The 20,198-nt window shown below is 53.0% G+C and overlaps 2 protein-coding genes across 2 annotated transcripts; both read right to left on the reverse strand.

Moving 5' to 3' along the window:
- Positions 3,047-4,419, reverse strand: C23H6orf15 (chromosome 23 C6orf15 homolog). The gene is made up of 2 exons (XM_005701705.2): positions 4,268-4,419; positions 3,047-4,034 (listed from the first exon to the last, which is right to left on the reverse strand). The coding sequence occupies exons 1-2, from the start codon at positions 4,344-4,346 to the stop codon at positions 3,214-3,216; spliced, it is 900 nt and encodes a 299-aa protein (XP_005701762.1). The 5' UTR covers positions 4,347-4,419; the 3' UTR covers positions 3,047-3,213.
- Positions 7,515-12,287, reverse strand: CDSN (corneodesmosin). Its single transcript, XM_013977066.2, has 2 exons — positions 12,162-12,287; positions 7,515-10,044 (listed from the first exon to the last, which is right to left on the reverse strand). The coding sequence occupies exons 1-2, from the start codon at positions 12,244-12,246 to the stop codon at positions 8,480-8,482; spliced, it is 1,650 nt and encodes a 549-aa protein (XP_013832520.2). The 5' UTR covers positions 12,247-12,287; the 3' UTR covers positions 7,515-8,479.

Genomic DNA, 20,198 nt, shown 5'->3' on the forward strand with positions numbered 1-20,198 from the left:
ATCTAAGAGAACAATTCAAGGAAGGAAATAGTTCAAGTAGAAGCTGACTGTCCCTTCTTGATCTTGGGATAATTCTCTTAGGTGTAATTCCCAGGGGGAAGCACCACACCACACTCAACAATCAATTGTGACGTCAACTACAGACACTGCCTTCTCTGTGATGCCAGCAGGACCTCCTGAACTGAGACAACAGCCTGCATTCTAATCTTCATAATTGCTCCATTTTTCAGTCTCTAATCTACTTTATTATTATCTTAAACTTCATAACAACCTTGTGAAGTAGATCGGACATCTGCTTTCATCCCATTTTACAGATGAGCAAACCAAGGTCTGCAGAGGCAAGTGATCAGCTAAACTAACACAGCTGAGAGAGCCGTCCAGGCACATGGAAGGGGAACCTCATCTTCCAGCTTCCAGAAAAGCATGCTTTACTATGGGACCTTCCCTCTTGGGGCAGAAGAAATGACTTTACTCCAGTCACCACTTCCACCAGTTAACCACTAATAGAAGCATAATGGAACTTCCCTGGTGGTCCAGCGGTTAAGACTCTGCCTTGTAATTCAGGGACGAAAAGCTCTAACAAACCTAGACAGTATATTAAAAAGCAGAGAAATCACTTTCCTGACAAAAGTCCATATAGTCAAAGCTATGGTTTTTCTAGTAGGCATGTATGTATATAAGAGTTGGACCATAAAGAAGACTGAGTGCCGAAGAATCGATGCTTCTGAACTGTGGTGCTGGAGAAGGCTCCTGAGGGTCCCTTGGACTATAAGGAGATCAAACCAGTCAATCCTAAAGGAAATCAACCCTGAATATTCAATGGAAAGACTGATGCTGAAGCTGAAACTTCAATACTTTGGCCACCTGATGCAAAGAACTGACTCATTGGAAAAGACCCTGATGTTGGGAAAGATTGAAGGCAGGAGAAGGGGACAAAAGAGGATGAGATGGTTGAATGGCCTCACCGACTCAATGGACTTGAATTTGAGCAAACTCTGGGAAATGGGGAAGGACAGAGAAACCTGGCGTGCTGCAGTCCATAGGGTCTCAAAGAGTCAGACACGATTCAACAACTGGACAACAAGAAGAAGCATACAAATCAGTACCTGAGCAGCAGCTCTCGCTGCAAACCTCAGGACATTTATTATATCACAGATTGCTGACCAATCCCACTATTTTAAATAGCAACAACTTAAAGCAAAACAACCTTAAAGCAAAGACCAGTCCAACAAAGCTGACCACAGCTACCCAGGACCCTCCATCAGCACTGAGTAGTGGACAAAGTCCACTTCCTCGGCTCTGTGTTACCCTGTCAGCCTTGGCTCACTTCCCTATCTGGGCGTCAGTATCTCCACCTGTATAATGGGCCAGCAGTGCCTACCCAGTGGAATTGTTTTGGAGATTAGCTGGAAGGGTATTGTGAAAGCACCTCGTCCGGAGTCTGGCACATAGCAGGTACTCAATAAAAATTAGATGGATTTCTGTTAATTGCATATTATGCCTGAACACTCCCTGGACAGATAATGAGAAATACTTCATTTGAGTCACTGACTCTGTCACACGCTAGCTATGTCACCTTGTGTAAATTGCTTAATCTCGCTGAGCCTCAGTTGCTTTATCTTACTTACAACACCTTCCTCAGAGTTGTTAATGAAGGTTAAAGAATGGAATGTACAGGGCATTCCTGACTGAGAAGGGCTTTGTTGGGGAGATGTCAGTGAGGCTCTGGGAAGGGCAGGTAGCAGTCCTGCAGGCTTGTGGCTCAGGAATAAAGTGGAAGATGAGAGAAAACGGGAGTGTTAACTCAGTGTTTGCTGAACGCTGACCTCGGTCCAGATGCTGTCCGTGGTGCTGGCAGTTCCTCAGTGAAGAAAATAAACCCCCTTTCCGGCCGAGCTTGTGAGGAACAGAGGAGGGGAATGCTGACGCAGTTTAAAAGTCCCTAACAATCCAGTGGTTAAGATTCTATGCTTCCAATGCAAGGGGTGTGGAATCGATCTCTGGTTGGGGAACTAAGATCAGTCAAGCCATGGTGTAACCAAAAAAAATAAAAGTGCAAATAGAAGTGACTTAGGGGGAAGGAGGCAGCCAGAAAGAAGGACAGAGAGAAATGAGACCAAGCCCGAGAGAATGAACTTGGGTTTGAAAGAGACAGGTGCTGAAATCAGAACCAGAATCGCCTGCCCCAGCACTGGGGGAAACTGAGAATCCAGGGTGGGAAAGCATTGAGGGAAGAGATTGACGTGATAGAGGGTCATGTGGTTAGTGATGGGAAGACATGGGTAGACACCAGGGATTGTATCTTCTAGAAACCTCATCACCCCCAGCAACTTCTGTTAACTTCCTTCTGCGCTTTCTTAGAGTGAGCCTTCATCACTGCACTCTAACTCCTGTACAAGGATGCAGAGCTCCTGGGAAAACCAGAGGGAGGGCAGTGTGACCAAAAGCAGAAGCCATGTCATCACGTGGGGATAAAAGCATCAAACGCAGCCACAGGCGGGATTGTTGGCTCCACGTTTCTCTGTTCCTGTCCCTTCTCCCTTTCTTTCTTCCTCTACAGAGATCTGCTCTTTGTTCAGCAAATGCCCTAAGCCCGTGATTCTTTGGGGCACAATGTGCCAAGTGATGCATGTAAGGGAGGAGATCAGTGCCTCCTTCACTTCCAAGAACCGTGACTTTATGGGAAGAAAGACAAAAGCAGACTAAATGACTTTCTCTGACCCTCTGTGTCTCTGAATGAAAGGGCATTCACTCCCCACTTGGACCTCATCCTTCCCTCCTGCTGCAGGTGCCATCTGTTAGTCCTGCTGCCCCTCCTCCCCCTTTCAGTGTCCAGGACAGTGGAGCCAGCTCTCCCACCTGGCCCAGGTGAGACCATGAGGCCCTACCCTGAGACACCTGGGCTTTGATCTCTTGCAAAGGATGGGGATGGAAAGAGAGCATCAGGAGGACCCTGGGGGGACGTGGAGATGAGAAAATGGGGATGGACAAAACTCCAGTTTGCACCCAGAAACAAAAACACTGAGAAGGAGTGGATTCAGTAAGTGCTGTGTTTTATTGGAGATCAGCACAGGGAGAGCAGGCAGGCAGTGATAGTGGGGATGATGCTAGAAAACAACTGATAGGATCTTGATTTAGCTCATGCCACAAGGGGAGGGAGCCAGACTTCCTCCTCTGACTTCTAACTGGGGTTTTCCCCACTCTGTCACCCTCCTAACTCCACTGTGACCCAGGGTTTTGAGGATTGGGGAAGCCAGCTGGGATGCTCCAAGAGGAGCCAGGAGGACGGAGAACTCGGGGAGGAAACTGATTAATACCTGGGTATAGAGGAATATTCCCCCAGCTGATACTTGGGTATTGATGGGTGTTAGCCCAGATTCCCACAGGGTATGGCATGGGCCTTGTTCCCCATCCGGTGCCAGGGCCTCCACCTCCCCAGGACGCACTGGGATTCAGGGTCCCCCAGGGGTGACCAGGCAGAAGCGGCCGTCGTATTCTGTTGATGAGAGCCCAGAGTGGGGATCGGGCAAGGATGTCTCCCGGGGAGCCCAGCACGTTGGGACGGAGTGGCCGTCTAGACTCAGAGTCAGGGTGGAAGGGTGAGGACTCGGATGAGGGGTCTCCGGGCTGTGCAGAGGACCCTGCAAGCCAAGGCCTGCTGCCCACGGGGAGGGCAGCCACCCTAGAAAGGTAAGACAGTTCTCCGGGCAGCACTTCCCCAACGTGGTCCTCGACTGCAGCTGCCAGCTTCGGCCAGGGGTCTTCCGAGGGCCAGGAGTCCATGGAGAGCAGCCCCCCAGAGGGGGGCCACTCCTGCACCCCAGGACCTCCTACAGGTTGAGAGCCATGTGGTGGAGAAGGATTGGGCTTCACAGCAGCCCTGGACAAATCATTAGGCCTAGGGGCTGGTTTGGGCTGAGGATGCTCAGTGTTGGAGGGGCCGGTCAAGGGAGGTGGTCCCAGCAGAGGCAAGCTGATCCCCAAGTCTCGAGGAACTTTCTCCTCCATCATACCGATACTCCGGGCAAGGAGGCCTGGGGGAAGGGCAAGAGGAGGCAGCCAGTGAACCAGATGTTTGGTCCCAACGCTCTCCCCTCCCTGATTCCCTGAGCCCCTTTGTTTCAAGTCCTTTCACTTCCCCTGAGCCAGCTCTTACCTCCTCAGGAACCCAAGCGTACAGCCTCCCACCTTTACCCCTTCTCTCAATCCCAGTTCCCCTGAGGCCCCCCAGTCCGCTGCTGCCCGAGGAGCGGCACAGCCTCTCTACCTGGGAGATGAAGACAGACCAGGAGCAGCCCCAGAGGAGCCCGCTTCCCCACCACGCGGCCCTGCATCTTGCTCCACATCTCCCTCAGCCCCTAGACATCCAGCCCTTTATCCTGTCAGTGGGGCGGGGGACACCAGAAACAGGCTGAGCCAGTGGTTATGGAAACAATAAATCCCCGCATTCCACCCTAATTTCTAATTCATTCTGTGGCAACAGATGCCACTTGAATGACCCAGGGAGGCTAAGTGTTCCCACCCTGCTCTTTTCCTCAAGCTCCCCACGCCTTCCGAATCCAGGTGTTCTGGCTTGCGGCTCATCGCTGGTTGCCAGCCCTCCTCTTCCCAGTTCCCTATGCCAAGCACATGAGGACCTTCACCCTTGAGGTCTCCATCTCTTCACTTTTCAGCAATAGAAACACTTGATTCTCTTTCTCGTTGGGATCCAGATTATCCCTTCCAACACCCCTTTCTCATGTATCCCCAAAGCTCCATCATCGTGACCTCAAAGTGGCCCCCATCTGAGGGGCTGCTCCTAGATGAGACCCTGTGTCTTGGGAAATAGACCTGGTTCCCATCCTTAAAAGATGGTGGTATGTTGGCTTCCTACAGCTGCTATAACAAGTAGCCACAAACTGAATGTCTTACAAAACAAATTTACTATCTTACAATTGTGAAGATCAGAAGTCCAGGTAGAGCCTTTCTGGAGGCCCCCAGGGGAGAATCCATTTCCCTGCATCTTCCAGCTCCTAGAGGCCACCCGGGCTCCTTGGCTCGTGGTCCACTTCCTCCATGTTCAAAGCCAGAAGTAGCAGGATCTTCTCATACTGCGTCAGTCTGACCTCCTCTTCTTCCCTCTTTAAAAATCCTTATGACTATATCGGGCCCACCCCAGTAATCCCAGATAATCTTCCCATTTTAAGATCATCTGACTAACAACCTTAATTCCACCTGCAAACAATTTCCCTTTGCTATGTAACCTCACATACTCTAGTTTTCAGGTATCAGGACATGGACATCTTAGATTATGGGGAGGGCACCATTTTGCCTACCTTAGACGGTCAAATATGTCCACAGAACACAAGAGATACAGTGAGAAAGAGACAGAGAGAGAACAGATATTTCCAGCTAAGTAGAAGGAGGGCGTTGATATGCTCTTGTCAAGTAACCAGGAGTTAATCCTTGTTAAGGCTGAGTGATGAGAATATAGGGGTTTATTAACTATTTAGTCTACTCTTAAATCTGCTTGATATTTTTACAATAAAAAGTGTCTAAATGCCTTTGTTAAAAAAATAAATAAATAAATGCCTTTGTTACTCTATTGCTGGCTTCCAGGACACACCCAGACTAGGCTTCCCTTGTTGCAGGAGGTCTAAATATTAGCTGCTAGACTTTACCATTTCATCCTCATCTCCAGGCCCTGCTGGCCGACTCCTGGAAGAGCTTCTTTCCAGATCTGGTCAGTGGACAGCATTGTAAGTCAACTATTTGTTGTTGTTGTTTAGTCGCTAAGTAGTGTCTGACTCTGTGACCCCATGGACTGTAGCCCACCAGGCTCCTCTGTCCATGGAATTCTCCAGGGAAGAATACTGGAGTGGGTTGCCACTTCCTTCTCCAGGGGATCTTTCTGATCTTCCAGGCATTGAACTTGAGGCTCCTGCCTTTTCAGAAGGATTCTTTTCCACTGAGCCACCAGAGAAGCCCAAAACCTGAATAGCCTAATGTAAATATTAATAAATATTAATAATGCTTAATTTTTTTAAACTAGGAACTATATTCCAATAAAAATTAAAAAAAAAATGCAAATCTGGCCAGTGGGTACAGGACAGCAGCCTTCTGGGGTGACATCCATCAGTTTTACAAACCTTTTTGACCTGGATCACACCAGAAACTAGAGGTCCAGGTCAGAGGCTGCAGCCCTCCCTCAGTGGTGGTCAAGGGTCTTGACTCCTATTGTTGGCTGCAGTCCAGGTAATAGTAACCAAGGGCAACTCCACAGTGATAACACAGACAGGACTGTTCTGGAGCCCTCCTCTGTCTTCAGTCAACCCTGCAGGTTGGCTCCCTGCTCCAGGTCACTTCTGATCAATATTTCTGCTGGTTCAGAAATCTCAACAACAGTCCAAAATTTGGGGCCAGCTAACACCATACCTGACTCAATGGACATGAGTTTGAGTAAACTCCAGGAGTTGGTGATGGACAGGGAGGCCTGGTGTGCTGCAGTCCACGGGGTCACAAAGAGTCGGACACGACTGTGCGACTGAACTGAACTGAATACCATCCCAACAGGAGAGAATGAAGTGGCTCCTAGCAGGGGTCAGGTCCTTTGCAGCCAAGCAGAGGCTCTGGGAGGTGCCCTGGGCTTTGGGTTGAGGCCCTTCCTGTAGGGATAAGCACAATCCACTGTCCCCTCCTTGGGGTGTGAGAGCTGCCTTGGCCTTGGCGTCTCCGCTGCTGTCTCCAGGACATAGTCACATGGCCCTCGGTACATGCTCCACAATCTTGGTCTTCTCTGGGGGAGGCTACCTCTCCTTCCCACTGTAGCGCTCCCCTCTCACCTCTCCAGCTCTCACTCTAGACCCACAGCAGGGGCAGCAAGAGAGTGAAGGCGGAAAGGACACTGCTGGCCGTGCTCTACTGTGGCTGGGGCCTGTCACCAAGGGCCAGTGAGTCACCCTGCTGGGTTGCACACCCTGCTCGCTGCTGTCCTCTCCGTCTTTTACTCTCTCCGCCCACGGCTCCCAAAACAACACCCGCCTGGGCTCCTACTCAGTCCCCAGGAATCTGGTCTGGGCTGTTGTGTTCCAGCCTTCCCAAGGCTCCAGGTGTCCCAGAAACCCAGGAAATCAATGCTCAGGACACCCAGAGAAGATGGCGTCTGAAAGATGAGGCCAACTAAAGGTAGAGGAGAAGGAGCTGGGTGTGGAGCAGGGAGGAAGTCATTAGGGCTCTTCGTAAGGAGAGGGGAGGACCCCCGGGTGAATGGGTGGTAGAGAGAATGGATTTCCTGGGGAGTGAGAGAGAAGAGACGTGGGAGGAAGGATCTGGGAGACCAAGGTTGCTTGGCCTCCTGCTTTTGGTTCAATAAATATTTATTGTTTTCCTCCTTTGTGGGAGGAGATGTAAGATATAAGAAATACTGCGGCCAATTTATAAATGAAAGTGGGGGACACAGGACCTTTAGAGGCATAGGAGAGCATCACCCAGGTCCTAAGAGGAGACCCTGGACACCAAGAAGGCAAAGAGTCTAATCTAGTTCTCACAGTTTATTGAAACATCTGTCCTGGACCCAGTGAGAGCAGGGAGGCTGTCCCAGTCTCCGCAGAGAGCCTGGTATCTCCCCAACACAGGGTGCGAAGCATCTGAGTGCTGGACCCAGATGGAGACTGAGAGACAAGGAGGAGTGTTTGGGAACTCACAAAGGGTGTGGTGAGCTCTATAGCGGAGGGCAGGAATGGAACTGGGAGTGTGAGAACCCAACAGCATCTCACTGGTTGACCAGATGGTGGAATGAGATCAGTGAAAAATGGTCATTGTTTTCAAATAATCGTTTGGTTTGTGCTTTATTTGGCAAAGCAGGGATGAGCGTGGGGAGGGGATGACTTGTCCGGGCATCACAGTTACTCTAGGAGATTTCGGGGGGTTCCCAGTTAAGAATCTGAATGGGTAGGGTTAGCCAGTAGACTATACCATCTCAAAGAAATGGCAGAGGAAATTCTGGGGAGTGGGAATCTGGCAGGGGGTGGGGCACTGCAGTAGAAGGGGAGAGAATGAGGAAAAGGATTTGGAGCCTACAGTTTGGGGAGGTATAGAAAGAAGAGGTGATAAGGGAGAGTCTGCCACATCGGGGCGATGGGGGAAGTAGGAGCAGCTCTTTGGGGAGTGAAGTCGCTCAGTCGTTTCCGACTCTTTGCGACCCCATGGACTGTAGCCCACCAGGCTCCTCCATCCATGCGAGAACACTGGAGTGGGTTGCCATTTCCTTCTCCAGGGGATCTTCCCAACCTTGGGATTGAACCTGGGTCTCTCACCTTGTAGGCAGACGCTTTACCGTCTGAGCCACCAGGGAAGTCCATCGTTTGGGAGGGAGGAGGGAAACAGCTACCCCATGCCTGGACTACCCCTGAACTTCTCCCACTTGAGAGATGGGATGTGTGTGTGTGTGTGTGTGTGTGTGTGTGTGCATGCCTGCACACGTGTGGAGGCAAAATCTGCTTTATGAACTATTAGGCAGATCTCCCTGGGGTAGGAAGACTTCAGGGTCAGCTAGCTGGGGCCCCAGAGGCTTCACCTGGGCTAGGATGTCCCGGATGGAGCGACAAGGGTTCTTTCCAGAGTTGCCTGGACCACAAGGCTTGGCACCAGCTGAGGGGTCAGGTTGGGGAGAACCATCTGGACCTCCACTCAATGTCGAGGAGGAGACAGAAATGCAAGGGTGACCAGGAGCGCTGGACTTGCTGCCACAGGGCTGAAGGATGATTTTGCCACCAGATAGGGAGCTAGAGCTGCCGCTGAGGGAGCCAGTGCCTGGTGGGGAGCAGGGCCCCTGAGAAACCCCACCACAGGGATGGAAAGATGAACCAGAACTGCTGGAAATGCTGGAACTGCTGGAGACTCCAGAGCTGGAGAGGGAGCAGGGCCCCTTAGAGCCCAGGGAGCCGACCACACAGGGCTGGACCCCACCAGAGCCCACTGGCTGGAACACCACAGTCGAGGAAGCTCCGGACTGGTAGATATTGGAGCTAGAAGAGCTGCGGCTGGGGATGATGGGGTTGCCAGAGAAGTACTTGCCCTCAGAGACGGGGGGCCCGGCAGCAAAGGAAGGCACCCCTGGGGAGCCTTTGATGGGGCCCTCTTTGGTGAAGTAGCCCACCGGGTAGATTTTGCCCCCACTGTAGGTCATGCCTGGGACCAGATAGCTGTTGGAGGAGCCACCCACCACCTCGTAGCTGCCATGTTGGTCCACAGAGGTGATGGGAGGGCAGGGCTTGCCTGGAGGGCCTCCGTTGAGGCAGGGGACCCTTTGACCCACTCCGGGGCCACCGGGGCCATGCTGCTCCACCACCACCACTACTGGCCTCTGACCCCCGGACACAGAGTGGGAGCTGGAGATGTAGGAGCCAGACTGTGAGACGATGGGCCCCCCGCTGCAGGGAGAGTCAGGGATGTCGGGACCACAGGGCCGCTGCTTGGAGCTGACCTTCTGGCCCCCGCTGCTGGACATCCAGGAGGTTTGGGAACCAGAAGAGCTCAAGCCTCCTCCTGACTGGGAGCTGATGCTTCCTGAGTGGAGGGAGCTCGGTGCACCTTGTAGAGTAGAGCCTGACACAGAGGAGTAGCTTATCTGGGAATACCCTGTTCCTGGCTTAAGTAATGAAGATCCAGAAGAACCACCATGGGCAACAATGGACCCGGTGGAGCCACTGCCGGAGCCGCTGCTGGAGCCGCCACTGGGGCGACCACTCAAGCCACTGGAAACACCACTGGAGCCACTGGAGCCGCCACTGGAGCCACCACTGGGGCGACCACTCAAGCCACTGGAAACACCACTGGAGCCACTGGAGCCGCCACTGGAGCCACTGGAGCTGCCACTGGAACCGCCACTGGGATGACCACTCAAGCCACTGGAAACACCACTGGAGCCACTGGAGCCGCCACTGGAGCCACCACTGGAGCTGCTGGAGCCCCCCTTCCCCAGGAGACAGGGGTCATTGGGGGAGGTGATACGTGTGGGGTCCTTGCAGGGGTCTAAGAAGGTCCCGATGCTCTTGGCCAAGGTCCCTGGTGAGGAAAGCAGTGGTTAGTAAGGGCCAGAGAGGCTGGGCTTTCTCCCTCCACTCCCAGGCCCACCTCAGGCATCTGACACTCTGATCTCTCCCAAGAGGAGCCCAGGGAGAGAGTCTGGGGTGGAAAAGGTGGAGAGAAGTGGCCTTCACAGCTGAAGAAAAATGAGATGGCAGCTTATTCTGGGAGAAGAGGCAGGAGGGAAGCTGGAGATCGACCAGAGAAAAAGAATATGAGACTCCAAAGCAGGAGGCCTCAGAGGAAGATGAGAGGGCGTGAAGAAGTGGCAGGAGCGAATAGGTCTAAAAAACAGAACACCAAAGAGACAGAAAGTGGGGGAAAGTGAGGCTCTGAGAGGTGGGAGAGGTCTCAGGACCAAATAGGAGGAGGAGAAGAAAGGCAGATGACAGAGGACTGAGAAGCGAGGGAAAATAGCCAAAGGGACACTGAGGAACGGGGGAACCGGGAAAGGAAGCAGGGAAACAGGGAAAGGAAACAGGGAAACGGGGAAAGGAAACAGGGAAACGGGGAAAGGAAACAGGGAAACGGGGAAAGGAAGCAGGGAAACAGGGAAAGGAAACAGGGAAACGGGGGAAAGAGAGACAGGAGAAAGGCAGAGGGGCTGCAGTAAAGGGCAGGACACGCGGGCACCACGATTCCGTCACCCGCTTCCCTCAAAAGGCCAGGCTCGGGGGCAGGATAGAAACCCTGCTTCCCATCTCAGCATGCCATGCCAGCAAGCCTGGGCGGGGGCCAGGACACGAGGGCACGCACTGTTGCTTCAGAACCTGCTGGTACCCGCGCGGTGACAGGACACTGCACCCGAGCCCAGCCCAGGGACGTGGAACGAAACCCTCCCCAGGCCTCTGACCTTCCTCAGTACCGCAGGACTGCCTGCCCGCCCCAGGCCCACGTCTGACTGTCTTTCCGGAACTGACCCTTTGTTCCTCATCCCGGCTCACCCTCCCCACATCCTTCCTCTGCTCCCCTCCTCGACCCCCTCGTGCTTCAGCTTATTCATTTGGAGAGGCCAGATCTGCCCTGCCTTCCTCACAGCGTTACTGTGACCACTAGATGTGATCATCTATTAGAAACTGCTTTACAAAAACAGACAGCATTATCCATGATTTATTACTCCTCCTTCAACCCCCACCAAAAACCAGGTCTCCACAATTCGTGCAGTCCCCATTCTCTCCTTAAAAAGAAATTCAACACATCCACCTTCACACCAACCCCCAGCTCTTCCTGCAGCCCCCTCCACTCCGCTGCACCAATCAGCAGCTCCCCCACGCCTCTGCCTCTGCTACCCTATGCCACACAGCTGTGGTCACCCAGCACAGGTCCCAGAATCACCCAGCCTGGGGTTTGGAGCCCGGCTTAACTGTCTTCTAATTTGTGATCTTGAGCCAGTTTCCTCAGCTCTCCAACTTCTGTGTCCTCCTTTGCAGAGTGGGAATAACAAATCTCTCACACAGTTCTTCAACTGATTAAAAAAGCTAATGTACTTAAAGTGCTAGTACATGCAACTTCCCTCGCAGTCCAGTGGTTAAGGCTGCTGTGCTCCCAGTGCAGGGGGTACAGGTTTGATCCTTGGTCAGGGAATTAGGATCCCACAGGCCTCGCAGCATGGTTAAAAAATTAAAAATAAATATAGTGCTAATAGTGTCTGGCATATAAAAGGGCCTCTATGAATGGTAGCAATTATTATGACTACTAAATATCCAATCTTCATCTTCTAGCACCCCAATAATAGTATAATTACAGCAACATCCATCAACATATAACCATCTATAATTTCCACAGCCGTGTCACATGTATTACTTAATTAGAGACTATAGAGCAAGGTGTTAACATTAAGCTCATTTTTAAACTTTCAGAAAGGGAGGCTCAGAAAGTTTAAGTAGGTTGCCTGAGGTGCCAAGGCAGTGAGGAGCAGCCTCTAGACTCAAGCATCAGGTTCCAGAGCCCCAGCCCTCCCCCCAGTCTCCCCTCTCTGAGTCCTCTCCTGGACTCTCACCCCGCAGGGCTCCCTCCAGCCTTCCCTGACCAGTTGTCTGAGCCTGAATCTCCCTCCTCTCCCAACTCTCCCCGCTCCCAGGGCCCCAACCTCCTACCTTGCAGGAGGAGACCAGCCAGCAGCAAAGCCAGCACCCCTCGCCCTCCCACACACCCTGTCTGGGATGCTCGTGAAGAGCCCATCTTGGACCGCGTGGCCTCCTGACTGACAGCAGCTTCTGGACACCCGGGGCCTTTATGCCAGGGCAGGACATTCTCGGGGCAGGAGTCACTGTGGGGAGGGGAGGAGGGGTGGAGGGGTAGGTGCCTGGGGGAAGTTGGTGTGGCCGGGAGGAGCTGAAGCAATCAGTTTGAGCATCTGCCTACTCAGCAGCAGGGCCGGCTGCGGTGTGCGGAGGGTGCCGTGGCCGAGGGGCCAGCTGGCTAGCCAGCTCCGGCTCCTCGTTGCCTAACCTGGAACCAGGCGCTCTGCCTCAGCAGCCGCCCACTCTGGGACAGCCACTCTCACCACGGGGCCCAGTCACCTGGCTCCCTCACTCCTGCCTTCCCCAGTATTGGCGTGTCTGACACCCCATCCTCTCTCCATGCACAGATGTGGGCATTTCAACTTGCCCTCAGGTACCGACTGCAGCCCCTACCCCGCCTGGGATCCCACCCACAGTACCTGGATCCATCCTTTCCTGGGGACCCATCACTCAGCTTCCTCTCTCCTCCTCCCTCCCCACCTCCTGCTGTCACAGCCCAGGTCCCATGCCGGCCACACTCCTATTCTGTGTTCCATCAGTGAGTGGGCCTTCAGAGCCTGCACTCCAAAACCAGCCCCCTGATCTCTCCCTTCTGGGGGGCTCCAGGGACAGCATGTGGGGGCTGGACGCCAGGGCCTCAGCCTGAGGACCAGCCTGGGCTCAGGACCCCTGTCATAGCTGGGCCTCGGTTACTCACAGGCCACTCACAGCCCCTCCTCCAGGGGTGACCCTGACTCCAGTGGGTGAGCAAGAGGCTAATAAGACTAATTGGGAAGGTGGTGGCCCTGCCGCCCATTAACTGGCTGCCTGGCCTGAATGAGCGAACAGGAAGCAGCTGGCTCGGCCTGGGTAGGACAAAGAAGGGTCAGTGGACTCCCCGGTCCCTGAGGATGAAGGGCAGGCCTGGAGGAGCAGAGCTCTGAGGTCTGCTAAGAGGGGGGCGGTCCCTGTCCTCTGTATTTCCCATCCTCTCCCTTTAACCCTGGCCCCACCCCAGCCAATTAATTGCTCACTGGTATTGCCCACAGTATCAGTATCGGAGGGAGGGACCTGGGAGTCGGGTCAGGTTCTCTGCCTCCATCCCAAGCCCACCCAGCCCTCTCCCTGCCCCCTCACCTGGACCCTCAGTCCCAAACCATCCAGTCTCCTCACAGAGGCTGCCATTCTCCCGGAGCCCCGGGCTCCTCTGTCCTTTTCTCTGACCCTTTCCCTGGTCCTGACCCAGCCCAGCACTGTCTACAGAATCTTCTACGACCATGGAATTGTTCTGACTCTGTGCTGTCCAAAATGGTAGCTACTTGCCACGTTGCGGCCACTGAGCATGTGAAATGGGGCTACTATGATTGGAGGGATCGAATCTTTTAAAGATGTATTTACTGATGGCTGCGCTGGGTCTTTGCTGCTGTGTGCGGGCTTTCTCTAGTTTCAGTACACGGGCTGCTCGTTGCAGTGGTTTCTCTTGTCGCGGAGCACGGGCTCTGGGCACGCAGGCTTCAGCAGTTGTGGCACGTGGACTCAGTGGTTGCGGCTCCCGGGCTCTAGAGCTCTGGCTCAGTAGTTGTGGCACAGGGCTTAGTTGCTCTGCCGCACATGGGATCTTCCCTGCCCAGGGATGGAACCTGCATCTTCTGCACTGGTGGGTGGTTCCTTACCACTAAGCCACCAGAGTGGCCCTGAATTTTTAGTCTTAATTTAAATGTAAATAGCTACATGTGCCTAGTGGCTAAAATCAGTTGAATCTAGCCCTTGAGTGTCTGCCAGTACCCAAAATGAGAATGGAAGGGAGGGGGGCTGTGGGGGTAGCGAGACAGCAGTCTCTGAAGAGGGTTGATGCAGTGGGGAGGGGAAAAAAAAAAAAACCCCACTGGTTTCAGAATCAGGATGACCTGGGTTCAAGACCCAGCTAACCTCCCAGCTTTGGGCAACTCACCCAAACCCTCTGAACTTCAATGTGCCCATCTGCAAAATGGGAGTATTTTAAATGACGCCTGTGTGCTCCACCGGGGGAAGGCAACTAGGCTGGGCTCACCCACAGCCCCAGGCCCTCCCCAGGCTAACCTCTAGGAGTCTCCTCTCTGCCCCCTTCCCCTACTACAGGGCAGCGGATATTGCACACAGGGGTGCTGTTGAAAATGCTGCTCCTTCCTAGACTCTCAGGCCCCACTGGCTCCAGGTCCAGCGGGCAAGGAGGGAGGGGGTCCTGGGAGCAGACAGGGGAGCGGCCGAGAGACGAGGAGCCTCGTGGGTGGCGAGAAGAGGAGGAACAGCGGGCTCTGTGTGTTATTCTTTCCCAGCGCAAACAGAGGTGGTGATGTTTGTCCTGTTTTTCCCTCCCATGCCTCCTGACCTTGGCGGGGCTGGGGCTGGAGGAGGCACCGTCTCTCTGGGCCTCTCGCCAGATCTCCAGCCACCCACACGACACAGTGGTGTGGCCACATTCCTCCTCCCAACTGCTGTCCTCCTATCCACGCTCCCACCCCATCGCGCACCCATGTCTGCCCCATCCCTCCACTGCCTGCCACACGTGGGCCCTCTGAGCCCCTTTTTTCTTACTGAAATCAGCCCCGACGTGGTTTACTCTGCTGTGTCCCCGGGTCTCCCCATTAACCCCTCTCAGCTCAGGCAGCAAAAATGTGAAGCTGATGGCATCCAGGAGGGCAGGGAAGGGCACAGACTGAGGGAGTGCCCAAGCCAGGGCCACCTCAGGACACTGACCGGTGAGACGAGGCCCACATGGCATAGGCGGGTCCACTGTGTTCTCCAGCCGCGGAGTCTACCCCTCACCTGCCAGCAAGTGCCCTGCCCAGTGGAAGGAGTGAGTGAGAGTGTGTGAGGCAGGGGAAACCCCCCACCAGACAAGGTCAAGCTTAAAGCACGTGCTGCCCGTAGGGTCCCTGCCCCGTATCTGGAGAAGGCAGGCTGCATCCACTCCAAGCCTCTCCAGGCTCCCCTGTGCCGTAGTGTTCTGCATGGGGCTCGGGTTCAGGGTCCACCATCCTAAACTGCAACGTGGGTGGGGGATGATGACCCATCCTTGCCCTTGAGGAGCTGCTGTCCAGCTGCGAACTCACAGCCTAGGAGGAAGGCCAGCCTGGAGAAAGGGGGCAGGCACTTGGCTTCCAGGAGGCGGCAGGACTTTCCCTGGCCCTTGAGGAATGAAGAGAAGAGAGGGAGCAGGCGGCTCAGACTCGGGGCCCTGGCGGTGCTGAAAGAATATTTAGAAGGTGTGCTGGCTTGGGTTGGTGTGGGAAGCGTAGACACAGAATAGCAGGCTAGAGGAATGGACTGCATGGACCTGCGGGGCGGTGACCATAGCCAGGTTAGAGGGGGGCGCGGGAACTGAGGGGTCTGAGTGGGAACAGCCTGGGGAGAGGAGGTTTGGAGTAGAGAACCACGGTTTCCTGATTGCTGACTGTGGGCTGGACGTGGTCCCACATAGCCAACATCTGCTCTGGTGTTTAATCCTCACAACAGCCCTGTGGATGAGTGTTTTTCTCCCCCGCCCCATTTCACAGATGACAAAACTGAGTTTAAATTATTTGCCCAAACCAGCTGATAATAAGCAAAAGAGTTTAGAAAGGACTCAAACGCAGTCCACACAGGTCTCATTTCTTCATGAAGCTGACCCTGTGCCATAAATTAATAGCAGTGGTCCATGGACAGGCTTCAGCTGATCTTTAATCCCTGTAAGAATATGTTCAAATTCCTCTGTCATCAAAGTCTCAGAAGCTAAATCCTGAGTGAGAATTCCCTTCCACTCAAGCTTTTCTTCTCTGCATTTCACCCATGGGCCTGAAAGTTAGGCCAGCAGTTCTGGAATGAGTGTTCCATGCAGAGGTCCTCAGTAGAGCTAAGGCTTACGCTTGAGGGGGAAAAGGAGTGAGAAAAAAAAAAAAATAGGGGACTTTCCTGGTGGCCTTTTGGCTAAGACTCTGTGCTCCCGATGCAGGAGGCCCGGGTTCGATCCCTGGTCAGGGAACTAAATCCCACATGCTGCAACTAAGAAGCTTGAGTGCCGCAACAAAGATCAAATAAATAAATATATATTTTTTTAGATAGGAAGAGAAAAAGCCTGAAAGAGGAGGTTATTCCGTGGCAGGGAGAGGTGGAGAGGCCAGCGGGGCCACTCTGGGCTCCAGTGCCTGTGAGCTCTCCCCGCCTTTGCTCCAAAACCATGTTCCTCCCCTGCTGTTTCTCCAACACCCTTCCTCCACCTGTGGAGGACTTGAACTTGGCTCTGACACAGAGCCACTAAGCCGTGCTGTCTCGTGGGCCTGTCTGTCCCGCCCTCATTCCTCGTGAGTGACTGGTCCCATTGAGACTCTCTTCTCTCCCCTGGATGAGCTTTTTCTCCTGCGGGACACAGTACACTTCCATTAACAGAGAGCAGAGCTCACGTGGCCCTGAGGAGGAAGTCCTGGGATTTCCCCCTGAACAAGGATTCATCTGATGCTGGGGTGGGGTAGGCAGTGCTGTGTCAGAAAATCCCCTAGGTGATTCAGGGGAGCTTACCCCTACATAATGTGAGAATCACTGCCCTGGAGAGTGGTCTTCAAAATACATTCCATGGGGGATTCCTCATTGGTCCAGTGGCTAAGACTGCTTGCTCCCAATTCCGGGGGGCCAGATTAGATCCCTGGTCAGGAGACTAGATCCCACATGAGGTAACTAAGAGTTCGAATCCACAGCTAAGATCAGATGCAGCCAAATAAATAATTATATACATATATATATATTCCACGGTGTGATCCCTACTCGGCCACACCCTCCCTTCTCCCCTCGGCAACCCAGTCCATCACTCTCTCCATTAAGACTGATCTTCTGGAACTTGGCCTGGTCAGCAAGTCGGCATCCCCTTTCGCTCCTCTCGGCCCTGTTCTCACACTCCTGGCAGCTCCGCTCTTCAAGAGACCCGAGTACCAGAGCAGGGACATGGGAGTGAGGGCCGGGGTCAGAGCCAGAACTTCAGCCAGTGAATCCCATAGAGGAAGAACTTGGCAGGTGGGTGCTCTGCCCACCAGGCTATCTGTCCCCCAGCCCCATTCTTTCCCCTTCCTCCTCCTGCCCTCCTGCACGAATCAGGGAGTCAGCTGAGCGATGGTCATGCTCCTTGAGTCCGAGACTTCACAGCTCTGTTTAAGCCACATCTGATTTGGCCACTGGCCCTCCTGTCTTGTGAGGAGGTGAATGTGGAGGCTGTGATTAGCTCTCGGAGTAACAACAATATTTTTCCTCTTCTCTGTTCTGTGGAGCAAGCGCTAGGGAAACCAGGGCTCATCGTCCACTCATTACGCTCAGCTATTAAACAGTCATTCTTTCCACTGTTGCCACTCATGCATTTTATTGCTATTGGTCACCCAGAATTAGAGAACCAGCTCCCTCTGGCTCCAGCAGAAGAGGGTGAGAGAGGGGACCTCGGCGCAACCTGAGTGTGTATTCGGGTGAGGCTGAAGGATCGTGTCAGAGGGACGTCTAGGCAGGGTGTGGCCCTTGGAGTTTCCGGGGTGGGATCTGCAGGGGCCGTTGTTCCCTCCTCCTTCCCGCCAGCCTCAGTGTCTCATGCTGAGAGCTCCTCGCGGGCAGGGAGCATCTCTTCCCCCGCAATGTGCCTCTGGAGCCTGAAGTATCACCCGCAGATGCAGGTTAGCACAGCAGGAAACACAGAATCCCATTGGAGAGGCTGGCATCCCGTGTCCAGCTCTGTTCTTGGGGCCCCAGGACTAGAACCAGAGAAGGACACCGACTCCTCCCTGATGGGGTGTAACGATCAGCTCGTCACCAGCATCTGCACGTGCCGGATTTATCTTAATTCTCTCCAGGCTCCTAGGAGACAAAAGTTATTGTTTATCCTTTGCAGCTGCAGGCACAAGCTCAGGGCGTTAAGATGACGGCTACTACCAGAAGCTGGGGACTTTACCTGGAATCCTGATGCTGTAGCCTGTACTTAGCACCAAGCTAGTTTTTCCTCTTCTACCCGGATATTTACATGACCTGGCAGTGTCTTCTCATTTCATTCGGTCCTCTGTGGCCTGCCACCTCCTCAGAAGCCCCCTCTGGCTTTTCAATTTAAAATTGTACTCCCTCATCCCCATCCCCACACTCAGGGACCATCATTCTCTATGTGCTTCCTCTGCCTTCTTTTTCTCCATAGCTCTTCTCAGGACATGGTTTCCTATCACATACATCCTGTATGATCTGCTCATTGTTCACCTCCCCCACTAGGAGGTAAGCCTCGTGAGGGCAGGACCCTCCTTTCTGATTCACTACTGTTTCCACAGCTCCAGAGCACTGCCTGGCTCATGCAGGAAACTCAGTTCATAATGAGAGAAATAGATAATGAAGGTGTGGACCCCTAGGGCAAGCATCCTGGCCTGAATTTTCCTGAGGGCCCCCGTGCCTGCCTCATTTCACCTCCTGTGCCTGACTCACCTTAAAGGCCTCCCCTTGGCGACTAAGGGCATTAGTGGGGCCTGATGGAGGCGGGCAGAGCAAGGAAGACTCTGGAGGAAAACACCTTGGAGTAGTCTCTATGCTGCCCTCCAGTGGCAGACTGTGGGACACCACAAAGGAGGAATTGAGGCTCTCAGCCTTGTGTGGAAATTTACAGATGAACTTCCTGATATTCAAGCTGGTTTTAGAAAAGGCAGAGGAACCAGAGATCAAATTGCCAACATCCGCTCGATCATGGGAAAAGCAAGAGAGTTCCAGAAAAACATCTATTTCTGCTTTATTGACTATGCCAAAGCTTTTGACTGTGTGGATCACAATAAACTGTGGAAAATTCTGAGAGAGATGGAAATACCAGACCACCTGACCTGCCTCTTGAGAAATCTGTATGCAGGTCAGGAAGCAACAGTTAGAACGGAACATGAAACAACAGACTGGTTCCAAATAGGAAAAAGAGTACGTCAAAGCTGTATATTGTCACCTTGCTTATTTAACTTCTATGCAGAGTACATCATGAGAAACGCTGGACTGGAAGAAACACAAGCTGGAATCAAGATTGCTGGGAGAAATATCAATCACCTTAGATATGCAGATGACACCACCCTTATAGCAGAAACTGAAGAGGAACTCAAAAGCCTCTTGATGAAAGTGAAAGAGGAGAGTGAAAAAGTTGGCTTAAAGGTCAACATTCAGAAAACAAAGATCATGGCATCTGGTCCCATCATTTCATGGGAAATAGATGGAGAAACAGTGGAAACAGTGTCAGACTTCATTTTGGGGGGCTCCAAAATCACTGCAGATGGTGATTGCAGCCATGAAATCAAAAGACGCTTACTCCTTGGAAGAAAAGTTTTGACCAACCTAGATAGCATATTCAAAAGCAGAGACATTACTTTGCCCACTAAGGTCCGTCTAGTCAAGGCTATGGTTTTTCCTGTGGTCATGTATGGATGTGAGAGTTGGACTGTGAAGAAGGCTGAGCGCCGAAGAATTGATGCTTTTGAACTGTGGTGTTGGAGAAGACTCTTGAGAGTCCCTTGGACTGCAAGGAGATCCAACCAGTCCATTCTGAGGGAGATCAGCCCTGGGATTTCTTTGGAAGGAATGATGCTAAAACTGAAACTCCAGTACTTTGGCCATCTCATGCGAAGAGATGACTCATTGGAAAAGACTTTGATGCTGGGAGGGATTGGGGGCAGGAGGAGAAGGGGACGACAGAGGATGAGATGGCTGGATGGCATCACTGACTCGATGATAGCGAGTCTGAGTGAACTCTGGGAATTGGTGATGGACAGGGAGGCCTGGCGTGCTGCGATTCATGGGGTCGCAAAGAGTCAGACACGACTGAGTGACTGAACTGAACTGAACTGAAAGAAATCCCCTAAAGTTGCATCCAAGTGCCACGCAGAGATCATATGGCAGAATAGGAACAACGAATCAGAT

The sequence above is a fragment of the Capra hircus genome, chromosome 23 (assembly GCF_001704415.2).
Source record: "Capra hircus breed San Clemente chromosome 23, ASM170441v1, whole genome shotgun sequence".
In the NCBI taxonomy this organism is placed as follows: domain Eukaryota; kingdom Metazoa; phylum Chordata; class Mammalia; order Artiodactyla; family Bovidae; genus Capra; species Capra hircus.

Coding starts and splice junctions, on each gene's coding strand:
- C23H6orf15 (XM_005701705.2), bottom strand. CDS start 4,346: ATGTGGAGCAAGATGCAGGGCCGCGTGGTGGGGAAGCGGGCTCCTCTG. Junction 4,035..4,267: donor GGTCTGTCTTCATCTCCCAG/GTAGAGAGGCTG, acceptor CCCTTCCCCCAG/GCCTCCTTGCCCGGAGTATC.
- CDSN (XM_013977066.2), bottom strand. CDS start 12,246: ATGGGCTCTTCACGAGCATCCCAGACAGGGTGTGTGGGAGGGCGAGGG. Junction 10,045..12,161: donor GGCTGGTCTCCTCCTGCAAG/GTAGGAGGTTGG, acceptor TTTCCTCACCAG/GGACCTTGGCCAAGAGCATC.